Source organism: Chelmon rostratus, chromosome 4, assembly GCF_017976325.1.
Source record: "Chelmon rostratus isolate fCheRos1 chromosome 4, fCheRos1.pri, whole genome shotgun sequence".
NCBI lineage: Eukaryota > Metazoa > Chordata > Actinopteri > Chaetodontiformes > Chaetodontidae > Chelmon > Chelmon rostratus.
Window position 1 is genome coordinate 22,625,422 of NC_055661.1, and position 20,669 is coordinate 22,646,090.

General features: G+C 41.3%; 2 protein-coding genes across 2 annotated transcripts; one reads left to right on the forward strand and one right to left on the reverse strand.

Moving 5' to 3' along the window:
• Positions 1–2,441: 2,441 nt before the first annotated feature.
• On the reverse strand, positions 2,442–13,358 carry LOC121605231 (MAU2 chromatid cohesion factor homolog). Its single transcript, XM_041935068.1, has 18 exons — positions 13,112–13,358; positions 12,710–12,793; positions 12,409–12,504; positions 12,059–12,153; positions 11,322–11,349; positions 10,967–11,122; positions 10,613–10,759; positions 9,802–9,892; positions 9,559–9,662; positions 9,316–9,393; positions 8,428–8,493; positions 8,214–8,297; positions 7,693–7,742; positions 7,491–7,568; positions 7,283–7,394; positions 5,020–5,110; positions 4,685–4,812; positions 2,442–4,510 (listed from the first exon to the last, which is right to left on the reverse strand). Exons 1-18 carry the CDS (start codon positions 13,343–13,345, stop codon positions 4,436–4,438), a joined length of 1,797 nt encoding a protein of 598 aa, XP_041791002.1. The 5' UTR covers positions 13,346–13,358; the 3' UTR covers positions 2,442–4,435.
• A 780-nt stretch (positions 13,359–14,138) lies between these two features.
• LOC121605493 (mitochondrial coenzyme A transporter SLC25A42-like) lies at positions 14,139–20,345 on the forward strand. Its single transcript, XM_041935415.1, has 8 exons — positions 14,139–14,422; positions 14,822–14,969; positions 17,033–17,144; positions 17,405–17,430; positions 17,909–18,075; positions 18,550–18,666; positions 18,809–18,960; positions 19,072–20,345. Exons 2-8 carry the CDS (start codon positions 14,883–14,885, stop codon positions 19,395–19,397), a joined length of 987 nt encoding a protein of 328 aa, XP_041791349.1. The 5' UTR covers positions 14,139–14,422; positions 14,822–14,882; the 3' UTR covers positions 19,398–20,345.
• The last annotated feature ends 324 nt before the right edge of the window (positions 20,346–20,669 follow it).

The window sequence follows — 20,669 nt, forward strand, 5'->3', positions numbered from 1 at the left end:
TGGGCAAACAGTAAAGGTCATGTATCCATTTGACCCTTTCATTTGAGATGTTTTACTTTCCACTACTGATCGTGTAATTAGTCAGAATTATGTGAGTTCCTGCATTTGGTGCATTACAATCTGTGTGATCCTCATTGTCAAGACTCACATTTTGCATATCATATATTCTGTATGTCACATGAGTTCCCTGTCATGGCATGTGTGTACTTTTCACATACAGTATTTACATGTCTTGAGGCTTCCTTATGTACACGTGTCTCTGTGTGTTCGCATGCACATGTGTTTAGACCCTTTCTTTTACTTTCTTAATTGTCATTGTGTACCACCGGATTCAAACTGATGCAAAACTGTACCTGGACTGAACCCAGACTGGTTTTAAAACTGGTCGTCTTCAATTTTGCCACTACATATAATAAGTGAGGATAATATCTGGTATTATGCAAAAACTGAATGTATAAGTGCATGGGGCTTTCTGTGAGAACAAACAGGGCGGTTGAAGTTTTTATTTGATGAATCATAATGGAAAATAAAACCAATATCATTTGCATGTAATTAGTTGAGTCTACTAAACAAGATTATATTGTTTTACTTGGTGTATTTGTTTAAGCCTTCATTACATGGGATGTCAGTTGAGTAAGAACAGAGCCGTTGATTGCAGAGTAGATATTACAGTGGATCTGGCCCACTGCTATCCCCTCAGGGCCTCCCTGCAACCACAGAAGACCCTATTGCAGCTCAAGGATCAACAGGAACAGGAGTACCAAACTTTTGCTGTAAGAAACCAGTGGTAAACAAGTCCTTGCCATCTCACTGAGAGCCTCTGTTCCTGTCTGAGCTACACTGTTGTCCTCAGGGTATACCTGGTCAGCCTGCTCCTGAAGTATACCCAAACACACAAGAGCATCATGTGACATTGCTGAACTACACAACTCGGTAACCGTGCTGGGCCACTGATATGGCCACAGTTTGTGATCTGGTGCTGGTGTGGGAATTCCTGTGGTTATCCTCAATAACTGTGACCCCCTTTAATTTTCTGGCTAATTGAAGACCTGATCCAGTGCCTTGATAATAGTCACCTATCAATTTACTATCTACAGACAGACAGCCTTGAAGAGGTTCAAGCCAGGGAAGTAGTGGTGCAGCAGATCAGGGCTTCTAAAGCTAGAAAATGGAAAGTGTTCTCAGGCTTATTGCTACAAGCAGCTCTGTGGGACCTGCTACATGTGGCAAAGGAGACATGGGAGCAGTAGCTCTCTGCTCGTTTGTCACCTCTACATACTAGCTCATCAAACATGTGCAGGAATGGAGGTGGGCATAACAGTTGACACTAGGATGGCTCAACTTGTTCATATTCAGCACAAAGGTCAGGTCTTGCTTTGTATCTGTGCAGTGCTGACCCCAGAGGATGCGTAAAAGGCTGAGTGTAGCACATAGTTTACTGCACCTCACAGAACTCAAATAGCTTGTTAAATCTACCTCTGAGTGGTGCAAATGAATGTTTTCATTGTGCAAATGGGGCAACCCCACTCATGGTCTTGATCCTAGATGATGAGATGAAGAAAAAAGAGGTGGGGGGGCTGTTGAATTAAAGTTGAGATGTATTGTATGGCCAATAGATGAGTACTGGTGCCAAAAATAATATATGGAAATCAAGAGATCACAGAGACAAAGATATGCCAGGAGAGCCAGCAGGTCAGGAGAAAATGGGATCAGTTTCCAGTAGAACTTCAAACCACCCGAAACAGGCTGCAACACCTCCACTGCATTTCCACATTGTATTGTGGAAGTAATTTGTTTGTCAAATAGTTCTTTAATAAAGAGATCGCAGTGAATGAAGCATCTCAAACACAATAGAGACAATTAAAGGGAACTACGCTGGTGTAAGCCAATCTGTTGAACTGTTTTAAATACACATGAATCACATTATACAGTCATTCCATTTCAAAAAGCATCAGCTGATCGGTTTGATTAACCACTAAGAAAATCATACTGTAATGGTTTTGGTTTCACATTCTAGTAAAGTAGATGTTTACATAAATGGTGGCTTTTAAAAATATTTTCTTCTAAAATACATTAGTGTAAAATATATTACAGTATTTAGTCCTAAAATTTAGATTCATGCATATTTTGTCTTGAAGAGTACACTAACAGTACATTTACATGCATGTAAACACATTTGAAAACTCTAGCACCACCTAATGGCTACTTAAAGAACATGCTCACTACAAGAACTACTGCAGCAGTTAGTAAATAACTCTTAGGCTTCATACAGCTACCACTATTCACTCAGTTTCCTTCCTAATGTTTTGCAGTGTCTACTACTTCAGCAGGTCATCCGCACTGTGAGTGACCCAGTTTGGCCCCACTAAACTATTAAGCAGTCATGTGGCCAATGTGTCTGGGCACTGAAGCATCATAAAAACAAACAAAAAAACACTCAATCCAACAGAATAATATTTATAAACTGATCATGAAATTACAAAATTTCAATTGTATTTTTATTGGAAAATTACTGAAAACAATGTAAGCGTCAAAAACATAGGCATTGGATAGAATATGGCTAGTACTCAAGCTTTAACTGTGTCCTTACAGAGTGCCTTAAATACCAAGCATTGAGATTTCTACATAGGATCACTAAAAATACATGTCACACTTTTCTAAATTTACTTTATAAAATGTCACTGTACAATAAAGGTTCAACAAGTGGCAAGTCTATACAAACATCCTGTAAAGAAACCATTTAGTAGAACTATCAAGAGAAATTAAAATATAACAAAATAAAATAAATTCACTTTTTGAATATCTGAAGAATACAGTAAGATCCAAAAGTCTAAATATAATTTGTAAAAATGAATGTCAATAGGGATTTAATAAAGTGGTAAGCAAACATTTGGCACCCCTGGTCAATACTTGTTACTGTGAATAGTTAAGAGAATAGAAGATGAACTGATCTCCAAAGAGCACAAAGTTGAAGAGGAAACATTATCTTCAACATTTAAGAAAGATTAGTGAATCAGTTATATACAACTACAGAGTGTAGTGACAAAAATCAAAGGAGCAGCACAAGAAAGTTTGGGCACCCCAAGAGATTTGAGCTCTCATAACTTTTGCCAAGGTCTCAGACCTAAACTCGCTTGCTCGGGCTATGGCTTGTTCACAACCATTAGCCAGAAAGGCCAGGTGGGGCAAATTTAAAAACTTTATAGTTTGACTCCTCAAACCTTGAATACCAGCAAATTCAGGATGCAAACGTTGTACCGCCTGCAAAAAAAGCTGAAGATTTTAGAAGAAAGAAGGTTTTATCATGTCCCGTCAATGTCGAAAATCTGTGGACAGACCTCAAAAGAGCAGTGCATGCAAGACAGCCAAAGAATCTCACAGAACGAGGCGCCTTTTTGAGGGAAGAATGCGCAAAAAAAAAAAACCCAAACAAGAACTTAAGAATCTTCACTGGCTACACAAAGCAGACTGTGCAGGGTGGCCAAACAAAATAGTTAAGAGATGCATCATCTTCAATTTTATGAATTTTGGAAATTGGGTCATCTTTTCCTCTTTTTCCTTCGTTGTTCACAGAGAAATGTTCACCACGGGTTGCCATACTTTTGCAGGCTACTGTATCAGCCACCAAATGATACAAAATTCACAAGTATTTCAACATTGTTCATTAAAAGACCCCGCAGAGGCATATTCTGGTCCATAGAGGAACTGCACACAGTGGATTGTGCACTGTCCCAAAATAATATACACTGCCAATTTGTGTCATGAAACCTTTTGACTGATTACTGCGTGATAATATGTTAAGAGATGTGGATTTTGTGCAAAAATTATCTACCTAGAAATTATTGTTAGCAAACCAGGTCAGAAACTAGTGTACAAGGAGTCCACATCAGTAACTTCCATGCATGGAAAAAAAACAAAAACAAAAACAGGATCCATACCAATAAAAAGGCAAGATGTAAAATATTTACCAACAGTTACAAAAATATCAACATGAATAAATTAATTTCATCTACATTTCTTTACTGCCCACCATCTATCGTCTTGTTTTTCCAACAAATGGAAAAGAAAGGAGGCAAACGTAGAGAAGGCTTCTCTTTACCTGAGGCAGAGAAGCCTGTTCATACGTCGGTATGTGTCCTTTGCTACTCTAATCAAGAGTCCGGCCCTGCCATTATGCTCTGTGAGCATCCAAGCCATCAGAGAGCGTGAAATACATGTACACAGTAGTAACTGTGTTATAACAATTAAAAATGTGAAGCAGACAATCAGGAAGCAATCTCGACAGGGAGATAAAGTGAAGGCCTGAACTCTGTGACCTGTTAACGTCCTCTAAAATCTGAGCTACAGTGGTCTGACGGCAGGTTGTTAGGCATCAATCTGTTGCTTGTGATTATGTACCAGCTACCGTCATATGCTAGGTCAGACAGGTGGTTTCTCATAGCAGGCTTGCAAGGCTGGTGGTTGGGCCATTCTGGGCTTGGATCTGGACAGGAGGAGGGCCATCAGTCCACTGAAAAAAAGACAGAGAAATACTGTCATCTCTGCCCTACAGAACATGGACACAGACGAGAGATATATAGATATAGACACAACAGGAATGTAAATATGTAAATCAAATCTGATAAAGTGAAAAGCGATAATGAGTAATGAAATGTAAACTTCAGGAACCATCTGTTTCACATACACTGATGAGGTTATGCTCAGGGAGGCTGCAGGCAGCAATGTGGTCCTGCAGCAGCTGCTGGGAGAAGTTCTGGTGCATCTGAGCTGCTTCATGGGCATCCATGGTGTTCCCAAGGGCCTTGTTCAAGTCTGCAAGCACAACAAATGGTCAAAAATCTCCTTTCAACCACAACGCTTGACAACAGAGACTTTGTGTTTCAAATGTGATGGCAAAGTCAAGCATTCTCACTGCAAAAAGTCTGCAAAACCAGAGTTTTCAATAAAAGTGTTAACAAGTAACAAATCTAAGAACATAAATTATGGTTTACCAAGAAAAGGGAAAAGGTCATGATGTACCTTTCAATAATGCTGAAGACCAGAGCTGAACAGACATGTCAGGGATCTTGCTGGCAAGTTGCATGGCAGGTACAACCATGTTGTTGCTTTCCTAGAAGAGACAAGGTCAGCTTTTTAGAAAACAAAATGGGTGGGAACCATCAGATGACGGCCTCCATTTATAAAGACTAACACCTGAAAAACATGGGGCACAGATGCGTCATGTAGGCAGGGCAGAACAGGGTTTCTCACCTGTTACACACTTTGTAACATCTGGTTGTGAGCCAGCTTCAATGTGTGCATACTGAGTCTTACCAAGTGGTAATACAGTTGGTTCTACAGGTGTTTGGAAGCGTAGGCTACAGTAACTGGCACTGAATTAATTCACTTGGTGGTCTTAACCACAGGATCATGGACGCACATTGATTTGATTGATTTATTTTGACGTGAAATGTAAAAACACCACAAGCTTGCTCTGTTGCATCGTATTGTCCCCGGAACAATGAAGTTTTTATTTTAATAATTTTGAAACAGATTGTACTAATTTTTACACAGTTCTATGGAGTTTTTAATCTGTTGTAGGTCTGCAGAGCCACATGTAGAGTAAAAAAACAAACAAACAAGAGACCATGCACGTAAAAATAGAGATGAGCAGCGTGATGCTTCCGTGGTCACTGTAGCAGCTTCAGTTGATTATAATGGACGTGTTCCACTGTGGGCATGCTGCAGCAGACGTGTTGGCCTGTATCTGTGCCCTATGTATCTTGGCCGCAAACATTAAAAGGGTCTTGAAACATTTGTATGCTGTGCTATTTTGGATCCTGCATGGGTGTAAGACATTCGTCCTCCCTAGTTAAAAATTTCGGCACACAAAATAATAAATAATTCGCACACATCAGTCATTTTACACTCACATATCAATCATAAACAAATTAATTACACTTGATGCCTCAAATTAGTTGTTGTTGTAAAGGAATTGAAGTTCACAGTTGTTGTGGCCACTCTGGTCAGCTAGGGAGAAGCACTTGGACTAATAGGTATGTTTTAGTAGAGGTGCTGTCAATAGGGGTGAGTCATGATTTGCGAATAGTCAATTTCAAATTCAATTATATACTGTACATATGCTAAAAAAATAAAATAGTTTATGCAACTATCATCTTCAACAAAATGTTTCCCTATTTTTAACCTGTGTGGATGTGACATAATTCATCAGGTGTTGTGAGAAGTAGATCTCTCATTTGTAAGAGTCAAGAGATGCTAAATGTTATCACAGCCACCATAAAGTACATGCAACCGGCAGTGAGTTATATTTGAAGAACAGTCGAATATCAAATGCTATTTTTGCTTGAAATGCTGATTACTAGTTGACACCTTCCTGGAATTATTCATTCAATATTTTAAAATATTCCGATATCTCACAGTATTTCTGTGTCAGGTGAGGTTGGAGCTATACCAAGTGGCCTTTATCAAACCTGTCCTTTTTGCTCTGTCACGTTGCGAAAACAAAAGAATGGAAGGGCCCATTTACCAGCAGTGCACCTCCCTCTGAGAAAACGAGAAACACCATTAACGAAGGAGTCGGGGGGGTGGGGGTGGACTCTGACCCCAACCAATGGTATCCATGCTTTGCTGATGCACAACAACATGCTTTCTCACCTCAGGTGTGATGTCTCAACACTTCTCAATTTCAAGCTCATCTGACTTGGCTTCAATCACTGCACAGTGAGAAGCTACCGTTCAGTTTTGTCTTTTAGTTTGCTCATGCCACAACAGTAACAGGTTTAGAGCTCACCTGGCATCAGCCTTCATATCAAGCTGATTCATGTGCATATCTATATTCACCAACAGGCACCTTATTAACCATGCAAGGTTAACTGAAAGGAGCTAACAGGTCAAGATATGAGGACTGGATATGGAAAAAAAATTTCAACTTCTTTGTAATTAATTAAATAAGAAAACGTGTGTGTCAAATTTTATAAATCTGGATATTTTACCGGTGTACAAAATGTTCTTATTTTGTGCAAAATGTGGAAATGGCTTTATAAATGAAGACATGGCTGCTCGTGGCACATCAATGGGGTGAACAAAACAGACTGGATCAATTAGAACATGTTCTTCTTATCTTGATTCGATTAAAAAAGATAAGACAACATGTTCGGTTCTGGTGACCTAGATGTTCTAACACCCTTAGTTCAACCCAATTCATAGCCCAAATAGTACAAGATGAAAATCAGGTAAGCTTTTGTGTGAACATTAGGCACATTTGTCATGTATTTAGGCTTACTCTGTGGTTGCCCAGCACATAGAAGATGTGGCCCAGCAGAACCAGGGAGCAGGCAGTCAGTCTGTTCAGATCCTCAGCATTAGACATCTTCAGGGTCTCCCTTAGGAAACGCCTGCAACACAAAAAAATGCAAATATATATACACACACAGGTACAAGGTGGATCTGTTGGTGTGTTTGTATAAAAAAAATGTAACGATTTGTCGTACTTGGCCTCATTGTAGCGTCCTTGAAAGAAGGAAAGGAGTCCCCTGATATAGAAGGCCGCAGCACGGAGGCAATGGGAGCTGAATTAAAAACAAAGACAATGGTTGCACATTTAATAGTCTGAAACAATTTTAACAAGATGTATTGCTGTACTGTCTTGTATTAACAAAAAAAAACAAAAACAAAAAAACTTATGGTTCTTACCTTACTGGGAAGTTATGGTCTGGGTTTATTCTCTCTAGCAGGCTGTACAGCTGAAGAAGAAATCACAACAGGAAATTAGTATAAAATGCACCATTAGTTATTGTCTCTACTCAGGTTTTCTTTTGTTAAATATAAGATGGTGCTTTTATCCAAAATAACTTCAATCGACTAACTGCACTCTTAGATGAAGAAGTTAGGAACTACTTAAATGATCAAAGTACTGTACAGAGTGGAAGATTTTTAGTCGTGACAATAACTTGTCAGCGCTCTCTGGTGGACATAATATATAATGGCGACACTGTTTCTAAACTACAAGAAACATGCAGCATATGAAAAGCAGCAATTTCTTGTTACTCTGTGGTCTACATATACGCCAATACCAACACATCAGAAATGCCATCAGCTCTACAAAGAAGTTAACAGCAAACATGATACGATGTAAATGAACACTTCTTTCAGAAGTGGTTCATTGCATTACTCTGCTGTGATTTCAAGATGTGACCCATTATTACTGAACTGACCTCCTGGTGTCGGTTTCCTTCCCTTATGTAGACACTGGCTAAGTTGGTTACAATGTATGTCCACAGCTCCTGATGTGTGGTGAGCTGAAATGCAACAGAACGGACATATTTAAAACCAGAGGAGAAATCAGCTGCAGCAGAAAAAAAGAGTAAAGGAGAGGAGATTAGAAGATATTGGTGACAGGAAGGCAACAAAATTGCTGTGTGTACTCACCCGCAATGCTGTGGTAAACTGTGCCTCTGCATTATCCATACAGTTCACTGAGATACAGTAGAGACCCTGGGATATGAATGGGGCAAAAGAACAGACCATTACAGATGTCAATTCGCCATCAAAACAGGGATATTATTACAATATCTACAGCATTTGTTACTATGGAGAAACAGCTTCTGGTATGTATAATTGTTGTTTATTTCTTATGGCAGACTTCTGTGTTGTGTTGTTAATTCTACAAAGTTTGAAAAATTGTTAATGATGTCTCTCGCTAGCAGTGTGCCTATCTAATGGAAGACAATGCTAATGTTTAAACACTTTGAGTGAAGTCTGTCTCCAGCTGATGTTTCCATGGGACACATTTTAAAATGGGAACCCTGTAAAAGGCTTTTAAATATGTCCTTTGTGGGTGCATACACGATATAACGCTATAAAACTGAGGTCAAAGTTACATGACCCAGGCATAACATCACTATCCTCACCCACTGTTGATCTATGTAATGTTTAGGTTTTTGAAAGACAACAAAACAACACCACCCTCCAACCTCTTGAGATACTGAGTATCACTCTTCTTAGAACCGCATGCATGCTGCATCAACATGTTGAGAAATGCAAAGCTTGACAGGCCTGCCGATGCCTATTTACAGTTACTAAGCTATGATTACACAGTTGCTGTTCAGAGGGGGGGGGTTTAGGGAAAGGTCAAATTTTTTTTAACTTAAAAAACAACGTCAAAAAGAGCTGACCACTGAAAATATGCAGAACAGATATGTTTACCGTGGACATTACAGAAAAAAACTTTTGTGACCATGTTCTGAAACTGTGTTTGTCTTGACTTGATCCCTGATCACTCTCAGACACACACAGTATGAGGCTGAAAATACTCACTAGTAGCGTGTGAAGCTGAGCAGCGTGGTTGGTGAATAGCCTGGGGGACTGTTGGCACAGCTGGCACACCTGTGAGATCTGAATGGACAGAGCAGGGAGCCAGTGTTCACAAGCATGCAAATTGATTTTTGTGACATGAAACAAAATACAGCCCTCAAGTCTCCTGGACTTTGCTGGACTACCAATTTCCATATAATAAATACAACAAAATGAAAAAAATCACCAAGAATACAGAAAATATACCTCCTGTAATGCAGTGGCCTTGTGGCCCGTGACGAGTCTACACATGATGATGTGCTCCAGTAGAATGACTTGAAAGGTAGAGAGGATGGGGCTACAGTCCAACACTGAATCATGGAGGAAAAAATTAAAACGTGTACAAAAGCAATTAGTTTTTTACAGTTCAAAAGCACAGTCGCACATTATATAGTTATTCACAATTAAATGCTTTATGAGAAAAGCAAATGAACACGTTGGTTAACTCACTTTTCAGCTTCTCTAGTTGCATTAGAGCCTTGTCTGTGTACTTTTGGGCTTTCTCCAAATAACCTGCTTGCATGGAGTGCATGACTGTGACCTTTGAAAGACAAGAAAGAGTTCAGATTAAACACAACGAACCAAGTCCTAATAATGTGGATGTTTACAAAAAAAAAAAAAAAGTGTAATGGTACTTGAACCTCCACAACACTGCAGTTTTGATAAGCTATCCACGGGGATAATATGAACTGCAAAATTATTAGATGCATCTTACATGCAACCTGAATGAAAATTTTTGTGATATGGCCTATTGTCTTTGTGCTCTCCTCTTCTTCTTTAAAAACATATTTTGACTCAGTCAAGGAAAGTGGGATTTTATATGATTTCCAAGGGCAAAGGTATTGGAAGACATGTAACATCTCCCAGCTGGTTTAGTCTTCACACCAGAATAGCGTGCATCCTTTAAGACACAACACCAATATTCTTGTTGTATGGTGGGACTCAATGAACTAACCAGACAAAATGCATCATTTAGTGTTCTGTCTGGGAAATTAGATTTCAACATTAGGATGTAGATTGTGCTCACTTTATTTCAGAGTAGTGTGACAAGATCGTTTAGATGGAAAAAAAACACAGAGGTTGGAGTGTAAGGGTTGAGAATTCACTAGTTTGCCACTAATCTAAAAGCATTTAGGACTTTTGCAACTCAGAATGCAGGTATGACTGTGAGGGAAAAATCTAAGCAATGACAGCCCCTGTATTATTTTGGGATATTATATTTTTAGGGGCTTTTATGTTGCAACGAAAGAAGTGGCTTTACCAAATAGACGAGGACACACATGTGCTCCTTGGGCAGCCAGTGGAAGAGGTCAGCTGGGTTGCTGGGTAGAATCTCATCATCATGGAGTGTAGAAATGGTCTGGATGCACTGCTGCAGCTGTTTCAGACACGGCTTCACACTCTTCACCTGGGGAGACACGGACACAACAATATATCCCATCTCAGCTTCATGTAGTCTGACAAAACCAGACATCAAAACAGGTTTATCATCCTTGATCCCTTTATGAGATCAATATATGCCCACGTGCTAATTAATACATTTCCTGTGTGTTAATACTATTTTAAGCCACAATTAATAACTGTTTATCCAGCCCTTCCAAACTGGTTTTCCTACCTGTCCAGCATCCAGGTAGTGTGTGACCTGAAGGACCAGGAAGAAGACCCTCAGGGACTCCTTTTGGATGGGGTTTCCCTGCCAGTTTTCTACAATAGTTCCGCACAGTGTGAGCAGAGGATGCACCTCCCCGAGCTTCCTCTCCATTAGCAGTAACTAGTTGACAATAAAAAAAAAAACATTGCCACAATCAAAACCTGGTAAAATAGGTATTACTCAATTAGTGATATAAACCAAAAAATAGAGAGATGCAAGAAAAGTATGTGTGCTGTGTTAAGAAATAAATAATCGTTAACACTGCACTGGTGCGAGAGCAAAAACAGCATAATAAAGTAAAGCAGAACAGGTGACTCACCATTCCTTTACTGAGGAGAAACAAAGCCCTAAAAGCAAAAAAAGATCAAGTAAGCTTTGCACCATAAAGTTCTCACAATCAATGCTTATAAACACTTTATGCCATAGTTGCATTGGTAGCAAAGGGTGCACAAGCTTCAAGGTAAATATCACGTCAAAATGTACTCAGAACTGGTCAAATGTGTGTATCTGGGGAGAAAAGTGCATTTGTTTTACAAGTGCTATAATTTCATGAAGATGAATAACTGACAATTGGTCTTTTTTCTGTGGAATGGGAACTTTCTGATGTTTTTCCTTTAATTCACTACATATCATGTTCTTTGTCTGAGCTCACAATGAAAAGACAACGTAAGGAGAAAATGCTGCTGTGGCCACAGGTCAACGATAAATTTGGCATAGTAGCTTGATAGAACAAAGATTCAGGATACATAATTTGTAAATGTAACTATGTTTTCCTGTATTCTCTTGTACTTGTTCTTCTGTAGAGGGCTATAAGGAACGAAAAGTCAGCGACAAAACAGAGTTGTTGTCAAGAGTTTCATAGTCGACTTCCCATTATCTGCTCTGGGAAAGCCCTTCAGATGGCAAACCCTTCATACGCGCATGCAAACTAAAGGGAAGTGGATCTGTGGGGGTGCAACATATAAATTACTCATAATGGTCTATAAAAGACTTCTGTTTGATTCTAAACACTAAAAGCATTCAATATGCAGTCAGCAGAGATTGGGTGACGTTTACCTGGTATATTCTGACCCAACCACTCTGGCGTACTCAGCTCCAACCCCCAGCAGGTCACATGCTGACACCAAGTCTTTCTCCAGAGTATGAAGTTGCTGAAAGAGACGAGGGCATTCCTGTTGTCACTGGAGACTCTTTTACCATTGGACACAAAGTGTGGAAAATCTAACTAAAACATACAAAATGCAAGCGTGAGCAAACAGCATTCAGACTGACGACAAGGACCTTATCGAGGCTGTTGTGAATTTGTTGTCATACCAACTCAAACACTGTTGGACCTGCACATGAACATGATTTGTGAAACCCCCGTATGGACACATTCATACCATTGCACTGACACGAATACATACCGCCAACTGGAACAACAATCTGCAGTGCCAGTAAGGTGTTTGTTGTGAAATCTGGATGGCCTTACGCAGTAGGGGTTTTGCAGAGTCCACCAAATTCTGAAAATTATGATGATGAAATTAATTAAAAGGATCAAGTCAATGATTGCAAGACAAAGCCTACTCTGCATGCACAACTACTTCTTATACCTTGCCAATTTCGCTTTGCTAGCTAAGCACTGCTAAGCTAGCGCTAATGTTATTTCAACTTTACGACAACAACTCACGTTAACGTTACTTCAAAAGTAACCAAAAACGATCTTACCTGTTGGCAGAAGAGTTCCGATAAAATGCTGGCAGCTTCAAATTTGACATCTTCAAACTGAGGGACTTGCTGAGATATAAACCACTGCAAAACAAAAGATACAAAATGTCAGCGGCGTCATATTGTCGGCGTTTGCAATCTTTATGAACCAGTAACGTTTATAATCCCGTTACAGTTACAGCGGTTAATTTGGCTAGCACCAGAGAAAGGGTGAAAGCGCTCGCCTCAAGACGAATATGTAACAAAAACAAATCTTTTATCTCAATTTCTTTACAAAACTAGCCTTTCTGAATATACAGCTATTTAAGGATTTCCGTCGTTCGCCGTTTCCGCTGCCTATGGCCTACACCCGTCCCCTTCTCCGCTGCATCCCCGTTCTTTCCTACATCGAACGTCCCTCACCGCTTTCTCCAGGTGGCTGCGGGCCAGCTCGCTGTTCTTGGTGTGGTGGTAGAGGACCGAACCCAGCTGAAGATGTGTCCGGGCCTCAATCCTCTGTGGAGGCTTAAACTGGAACACTGCCTGTAGACAGTGCACACAGAGCCGAATTTTGGGCGGACTGGAGGTTCGGAAATGTTCCGCAAAGCCGAGAAGGGCGAGGTACCAGCGCTCCGGGGCCTCAACGTTTGACGCCATTTTCCCCGACAACAACAAGTTTTTCAGCGCTATGGCCAGACTCCCGGGTTGCCAGGTTCGATCACGTAGAACCCACAACCAAAGCGCGAAATCCCCAATCCATCCCTTTTGTTTGCTTTTCTTCTTTCAAGTAAACATTTAATCTTGTGTGACTAACAATTGTTCAGCGATTTTGCAAAATACTGTTTGACTAAATCAACATAATAAGCATCTAATGAAAAAGTACATTTATAGACAATGAGTGAACACATATAACACATTTTATCAAGGGCTGCAGCTATTTTATTGAGACACAGGTGGTTTGAATAATTCCATTTTGTGAGACATTTTCCGCCATCTCCATGATGTTTCAGTTAGAAACACTGAATTCCTAACTTCGTTATATTACGTATCAGAATAAGGTCTTGCATGCAAAACACAATAACGTCCATATATGCTGAATTGCAGCTAACCATATGGAATGTGATGGATGACCCATAGTACTCCAAGAACTTAACATATATTAACATACACATATATTGATGAGTTTGGTGTATTTATTTTCTTTTAGTTCAGTTGTGACTGTGGCTGGTGTCGAAACCGCTCAAAGGTCAAAATGTTACGTCTGTACGAACAAGTACATGAATACAGCTATGTTACATAGCGTATTGGAAAACCTGGCAACCCAATGTTGTACATAAACTCGCGCGATTTCATCCGAAAAACGGTACTCGCTCATGGGTGTTGTAGTCCAAAATATTGGCATACACTGTCCCAGTTTCCTTAAGACCTTGAAAAGCCCAAATAAGCTTGTGCGCAGAACCAGGCAGCAGCAGCGGAGTTTCCTCCCGGGCGTCGACTATAAATAGCCAGCACACCCTGCCGCAGCTTGACACCTGTCTTCGACAATAATCTTCAGAATCGTCAACAACGTGGAAAGACGCGCAGACACCTCGCAGCGTGTCGCAAGTTATAAGAGCAACTGCCTCCAGCGAGCGAAACAAGACGTGTGTGCGAGAATGTGCAGGGCAGCCTGGTGACTGGCGGAGCACATCGAAGGCGCGTCGTAAACACGGAGTCTTCCTCACACAGAGCACGGTAACCAAACAGGGTCTTCATCAGTGAACGTGCAGGTAGAGCTGCAGTGACGGTGCACGCGGCTGTTTCATGAATTATTTGTGTAACTGTGAGTCGCAGTTTATTTATTTTGAGGTGTGGTCGTGAAGTTATTTTCTGAGCCCATTAGTTTCAGGAAATGCACAGGTGGGGCAGGTTGATGGGAGATAAATATGAACGGTGTGTTTAGTTGTATGCTGAAAGAGACGACGGATTGCAAGGCTGTTTGTTTTGAGTGTGTGTGTGTGTGTGTGTGTGTGTGTTTGTTTGTTATGATTCAGATACTGAGGCAGTGCGGCACGGCGGCCTGTTGTTTTCTTAAACAAAGTGTCTGTTTAATCGCCACTTCCACTCTCATAAATGCCCCCCTCCTGTCTGCAGTGGCTCACCCGGATGAGGGACTGAGTGTCCTGGTAGCCTTGGTAGTCTGTGAAGGGCACACATGGCCCACCGTGTGAACGACCATCCGAGCCGCCTGCCCGTGGCCCAGGCCGCCGTGCTGGCCCTGCCACCCCCTGGCCAAGCAAAGGTGAGCGCTGTTTCTCTCAGGACTCACTCACGTGCCCTGACTGCTGTGCAAATGAGAAAATGTGTCACCTGTGATGACATGGTTTGTTTACAAAATCTTAAATTGGAAATTGTGGCGCAACTGGGTCATGCAACTGCACTTTTAAGTGTTCTACTTTTACGAATTAACACTATATCAGTGCTTTATAAATATAATTAATAGTGTATAATTCATAAAGAGCATAAATTACTTTAAAAGACACAATTTGTGACATTGCACCTTTATCCCCAAGTGGTAGAATTTCTTTACAGTCAAGCCTAAAACAAACCATACTGTGCGACTCTCAGGCCTCGGGGCTGTTGTTGTGACACACAGCTTTCCTGGTGCTATACATACATTCGAGGACATGCCTCCGTCGGTACACTGCTGTAAATAGCAGGCAGATGCCAGCTAATCTAAAGCTGGCCGTGGTTTACATAGCGATGCAACAGTGGCAGTGAAGGAGAATCATGGCAGGGTTTACTGTAGTATCAAAGGGTTTGGCTTTGTCAGTATGTAGTAAGACAATATCTTTTCAATAAGCTTAAAGATAAGCTTATTTTAAGGTGCGATAAGAGAACCAAATATTTACTGAAAAGGTGGAAGCAGTGTTCGAAGAAGCACAACACTGAAGAATTAGAAAAGCACAGAAGCATTAGCATCAAAAATATACACCAAAAGTGAAAATACTCACTATGCTGGTCTATTTTGGATTATAACTCTCCATATGCAGCAATTTGTACATTACTTTAATGCTTCCTGGGTAGCTTGTGGATTTCCCACCAGGGTTTGATCAAGTTTGATCTTGAGCTGTAATATTACAGCATTATTTATTTGTTGATTACATTTTGCGTTAATTAATCTGGACCTGCAAAGTAACTAAAGCCAGAATATAAACGTCCTGGAGTGAAAAATGACAGTATTTGTCTCTGAAGTGCAGTAGAGTAGAAATATAAAGTAGCAGAACATGTAAATACATCCATCCATTATCTATACACCGCTGAATCCTTTGCAGGGTCACGGGGGGGCTGGAGCCTATCCCAGCTGTCTCTCGGGCGACAGGCAGGGGACACCCTGGGCAGGTCGCCAGCCTACCACAGGGCTACATATACAGACAAACACCACTCATTCACACCTATGGACAATTTAGAGTTATCAATTAACCTCAGCATGTTTTTGGACTGTGGGAGGAAGCCGGAGAACCCGGTGAGAACCCACGCTGCACAGGGAGAACATGCAAACTCCACACAGAAAGATCCCAGGCGGGATCGATCCAGGGATCTTCTAGCTGTGAGGCGACGCTGCTAACCACCGAGCCACCGTGCAGCCCCATGTAAATACAAATACCTCAAAATTGTACTCAAGTAAAGGACTTGAGTAAATGTACTTAGTTACTCTCCACCACTGATTGGCAGCAGTTGATCCCAGACAGTGTATGTATGATGACTGTATGTTAAGCTGTCACAGTTCATTTAAAAAGCTGATTTTATGTTTGAATAAGTGAAAATCCAAAACTGTGTCACCCCTCCTCTGCTTTCAGTTGTGAAACAGGTTTATTATTCCTGCCAAATGCTCTTCTTATCAGTCAGTGGGCTTGTTTATTGGGTTCAACTGTCCCTTGCAGCTGAGTGAAGGCGTGCACACCCACACCCACACACAGACACACACACACAGTCAACACACAGTCTCAGTTGAGTCACTCTGGCTCTAATACACATGCAGATTTTGCTGTTCTGTCGCAATAACCTTACTGAGGGAGAGATATGGGAGCGTTTGAGCTGATAGTCATGTGATGTTTGGGTTGCATGTTTGTGAGGGTCAAACAACCACATAATGGGAGACGCGGTGTGTCATTGATATGTCTCAGGAAATGAATCTACATAGACATTATTGAACTTGTTGTCTTTGTCCACACTTCAAAAAGTAATCCAGTAGAAGGCCTTGAGGATATCTCTGCTTGTGTTAAGGGTCAGGCTGTATCAGTGGAACGTGACTAAATGTCTGCTGGCGTGAAGCAATGCAAACGTGTCTGTGCTTCCAAACAGGACTTGAGGCCCAGATGGACTGCGCTGGACTCCCTGCTGTGCGGGGCCTTCGCTGGAGCCGTAGCCAAAACCGTTATTGCACCCCTGGATCGGACCAAGATCATTTTCCAAGGCAAGATCGACACTCGACGAAAAGATTTCTTTCCAAATGCAGAATCTGCAAACAGACAACAGGCCGCAGTGGCTTAAACTCTGCTCTGAGTATAAAACTCCACAGAAAATGCAACACCTGTTTTTATGTTTGTGCCAGAGTTTTCACCGACTCTTGTCACTGTTTGCAGCTAATTGCTAATCCTCTTAGTAGATGTTTAGCCTGCATGAGTGAGTTGTTTAACCCTGACGTTCTCTCCGTCTCCTGTTGTTGTTCCACAGTGTCCTCAAAGAGATTCTCTGCAAAAGTGAGTTCACCTCTCTGTATTCCACATTAACATCAGTATAAATTAGTGTGAATACACGTGGCAGCAAGGACGAAGCCGCCGCTTGTTGCTTGCTTGTGAATATTTCCTGCTTTTCTTCATTTTCTGCACTTCTGAATTGAGTACTTTTGTGTTTTTGTGACTGCAAAAACAAGCAGAACAGACAGAATCGTTAAGGGTATCTATTAAAATCGGGATTTGCATTAAACAATTAATAAAAAGAATAAACTTATTAATAACAAAAACGACCTTAGCTGCAGCTGTTGACTGTATGTGGTTGATCTCTGTTGTTGTGGTATTTTAAATGCTTGTTATTTCACATCCACTTGCATTCACACCTACAACCACCAAAGCAGTGACGGTAAACCTCGGACATATTAAGATTAACATGTTAGATGTATACTAGATGTGGAAAACGCATGTATCTCTGCTCCTGACCCAACATGCTCCCTCCCCTCAGGAGGCCTTCAGGCTCCTCTACCACACTTACATGAAGGACGGGCTGCTCAGTCTGTGGAGGGGGAACTCTGCCACCATGGTGAGGGTCATGCCCTACGCCGCCATCCAGTTCTGCTCACACGAACAGTACAAACGGGAACTGGGCGGCTACTACGGCTGCCAGGGAAAGTGAGTGGAATATTTGTCATTCAGTAGAAGCCTTTTATTTAAATAGAAAACATTGTGGATAAAGTTGTGGCATTGCTAGCGGCTCGGTAATACCAAAAAAAAAACAAAACAAAAAACAACTATTGGATTTTTTTTGTTATCGAAATATCTGGACAGCTATTGAATACATTGTCATTGGCTTGACTGGTCCCCAAAGAAAACTAATAACTAGTAAATAATTTGGCATCAGCCCAAAGTACTTCCTGTTTAGCGCTAATTAGCAAACGTTAGCATGCTAACACTAAGATGGTGAACGTGGTAAATATTACACCTGCTAGCATTGTCGCTGTGAGTGTGTCGGCGTGCTGCTGTTAGCATTTAGCTCAAAGCAGCAGAGAGGCTGTAGCGTGGCTGTAGACTCTCGTGTTTTTGAATCTGTACAAATAAAGAATTTGCATTGTTCTTTGCTCCAAATAATTGTTTTGTTTGTTTCAGAGCTCTGCCTCCTTTCCCGCGGTTCCTGGCTGGTTCTCTGGCCGGCACCACCGCTGCCATGCTCACCTACCCTCTGGACATGGTGCGCGCCAGGATGGCAGTCACAGCCAGAGAAATGTGAGCACCCACTACTGCATACCAAGGGCCCCCGTCTCTTTAACCCTTTGCACAGGCAGCATACAGACCACGGCAGTATATAGCAGTTATACGTTACCACACGTGATGGTAAATGGTTTGGTCTTGGTTTTTCTTCGGACAGGTACAGCAACATCATGCACGTCTTTGTGCGGATCTCCCAAGAGGAAGGCGTGAAGACCCTTTACAGAGGCTTCACTCCCACCATACTGGGTGTCATCCCATATGCAGGGATCACATTTTTCACATACGAGACCCTCAAGAAGCTACACACAGGTACTGATCGTTCATGATTTAGCTTTTCCTTTAATGATAAAGTGATGAGGATGTTTAGCTAAATAAAAACGTGCAATTTAGATGCTGATGTCTTTCTTTCTTTCGCTCTAGAAAAAACAAAGCGACCTCAGCCGTACCCGTACGAGCGCTTGGCTTTTGGTGCCTGCGCAGGCCTGATCGGGCAATCCGCCTCGTACCCTCTGGACGTGGTGCGTCGGCGCATGCAGACAGCCGGCGTTACCGGCTCGTCGTACAGCACAATTCTGGGGACCATGCGCGAGATCGTAACACAGGAGGGAGTCGTACGTGGACTATACAAAGGCCTTAGCATGAACTGGCTCAAAGGGCCCATCGCTGTGGGGATCAGCTTCACCACGTTTGACGTCACGCACAGCCTTCTGCTCAAATTGCATCAGATGAGGTACTTCCCCCACTGAATCGGGTGGAGGCGACAGAGGGACAATGAGGGACACAGATGAGACTGGTGTGAGGGAGGTGGTCATCTCATACGGCAATAATGAGTCTCTGCACTTGGGTCTGCGCAGGATCGACTCCTGCGCAGACCTGCCCCCCTTTCAGACGGGATGTCAGAGGAGCAGATGAGCGCACAGGAGATGATCTCATCATCTGATAAACGCACAGTCAGGATTCGCTGTCCGAGAGCGAGGAGGCGAGAAAGAGGTGTCTTAAACTTGTCGTTCACACAATCACAACTTTGCTTTGAAACGGTGGCACCGTCACGGTGGATGAAGTGATTAAAGGTTGATAAAGAGTGTTTTGTTTTTGTTGGATGGAGATGAATGACTTTGCTCTGTGTTAATAAGATAATGCTTGCACTTTATTAAACCTATAATGTTCTTTCAAATCAATCCTGTATCAACAGAGAGTACTTTGAATGAGTTTTATTGCTTTTAATTGTTTTTATTTTAAATCAAATTGTTTTTGTTTCTTCCCGAGTTTGTCAGATTGCTTGATCATGCAGTTTTATGATTTGTAATGAATGGCTGATCATGCAATATGTTTTCATTTTCAATGATGTGATGGTGCCAATGTGGATTGCATTGAAATCGATGGAGCGAATGATTGTACAGCAGGAGGGTGATATAGTATTAAAATGTCTAATAATCAGAGATATATTATTAAGATTTAATTTTATTCACTGTGCTCACATTGTTGTGCAGATTCTATCGTTGCTTTTATTTTGATTGTAAGTTGTTTACCTGAAAAGTTTAAATATGCCAAAGCACTAAACTCAGTCATAATGGTCACGTGAATAAGGAGTAATTCTGCTTTCACTGCTGATGTACATTTCAAACATGACGTATGTCCGAAGATGTGAGTTTGAAGTTGTCACAGGTTAAACCGACCGTACAATAAAGTGTGCATCCACAACCCCGAGCAATGAGTCCTTCTGTCCACTTGAGGGGGCCATGTGATAAGCAAAGCTAACCGCACCGGCGAGGTTAAACACTCGTCTTAATTGGGACATTTGAACTGGAACGTGTGGCTGCAAAAGGTTTCTACTGACCACACAAAGAGCTTAAATTTTTCATGGGAAAATCACTTTTTTTTCTTTGGTTTTATTTACATTTCCACTTTATAAATGATGTGTTATTTCTGTGTCTTAAACCTATTTCCCTCAAACACTGTGAAATTTTAGTTGGACTGAAAATATGGATAAATGATGACAAGCAATATCTCATATCCGA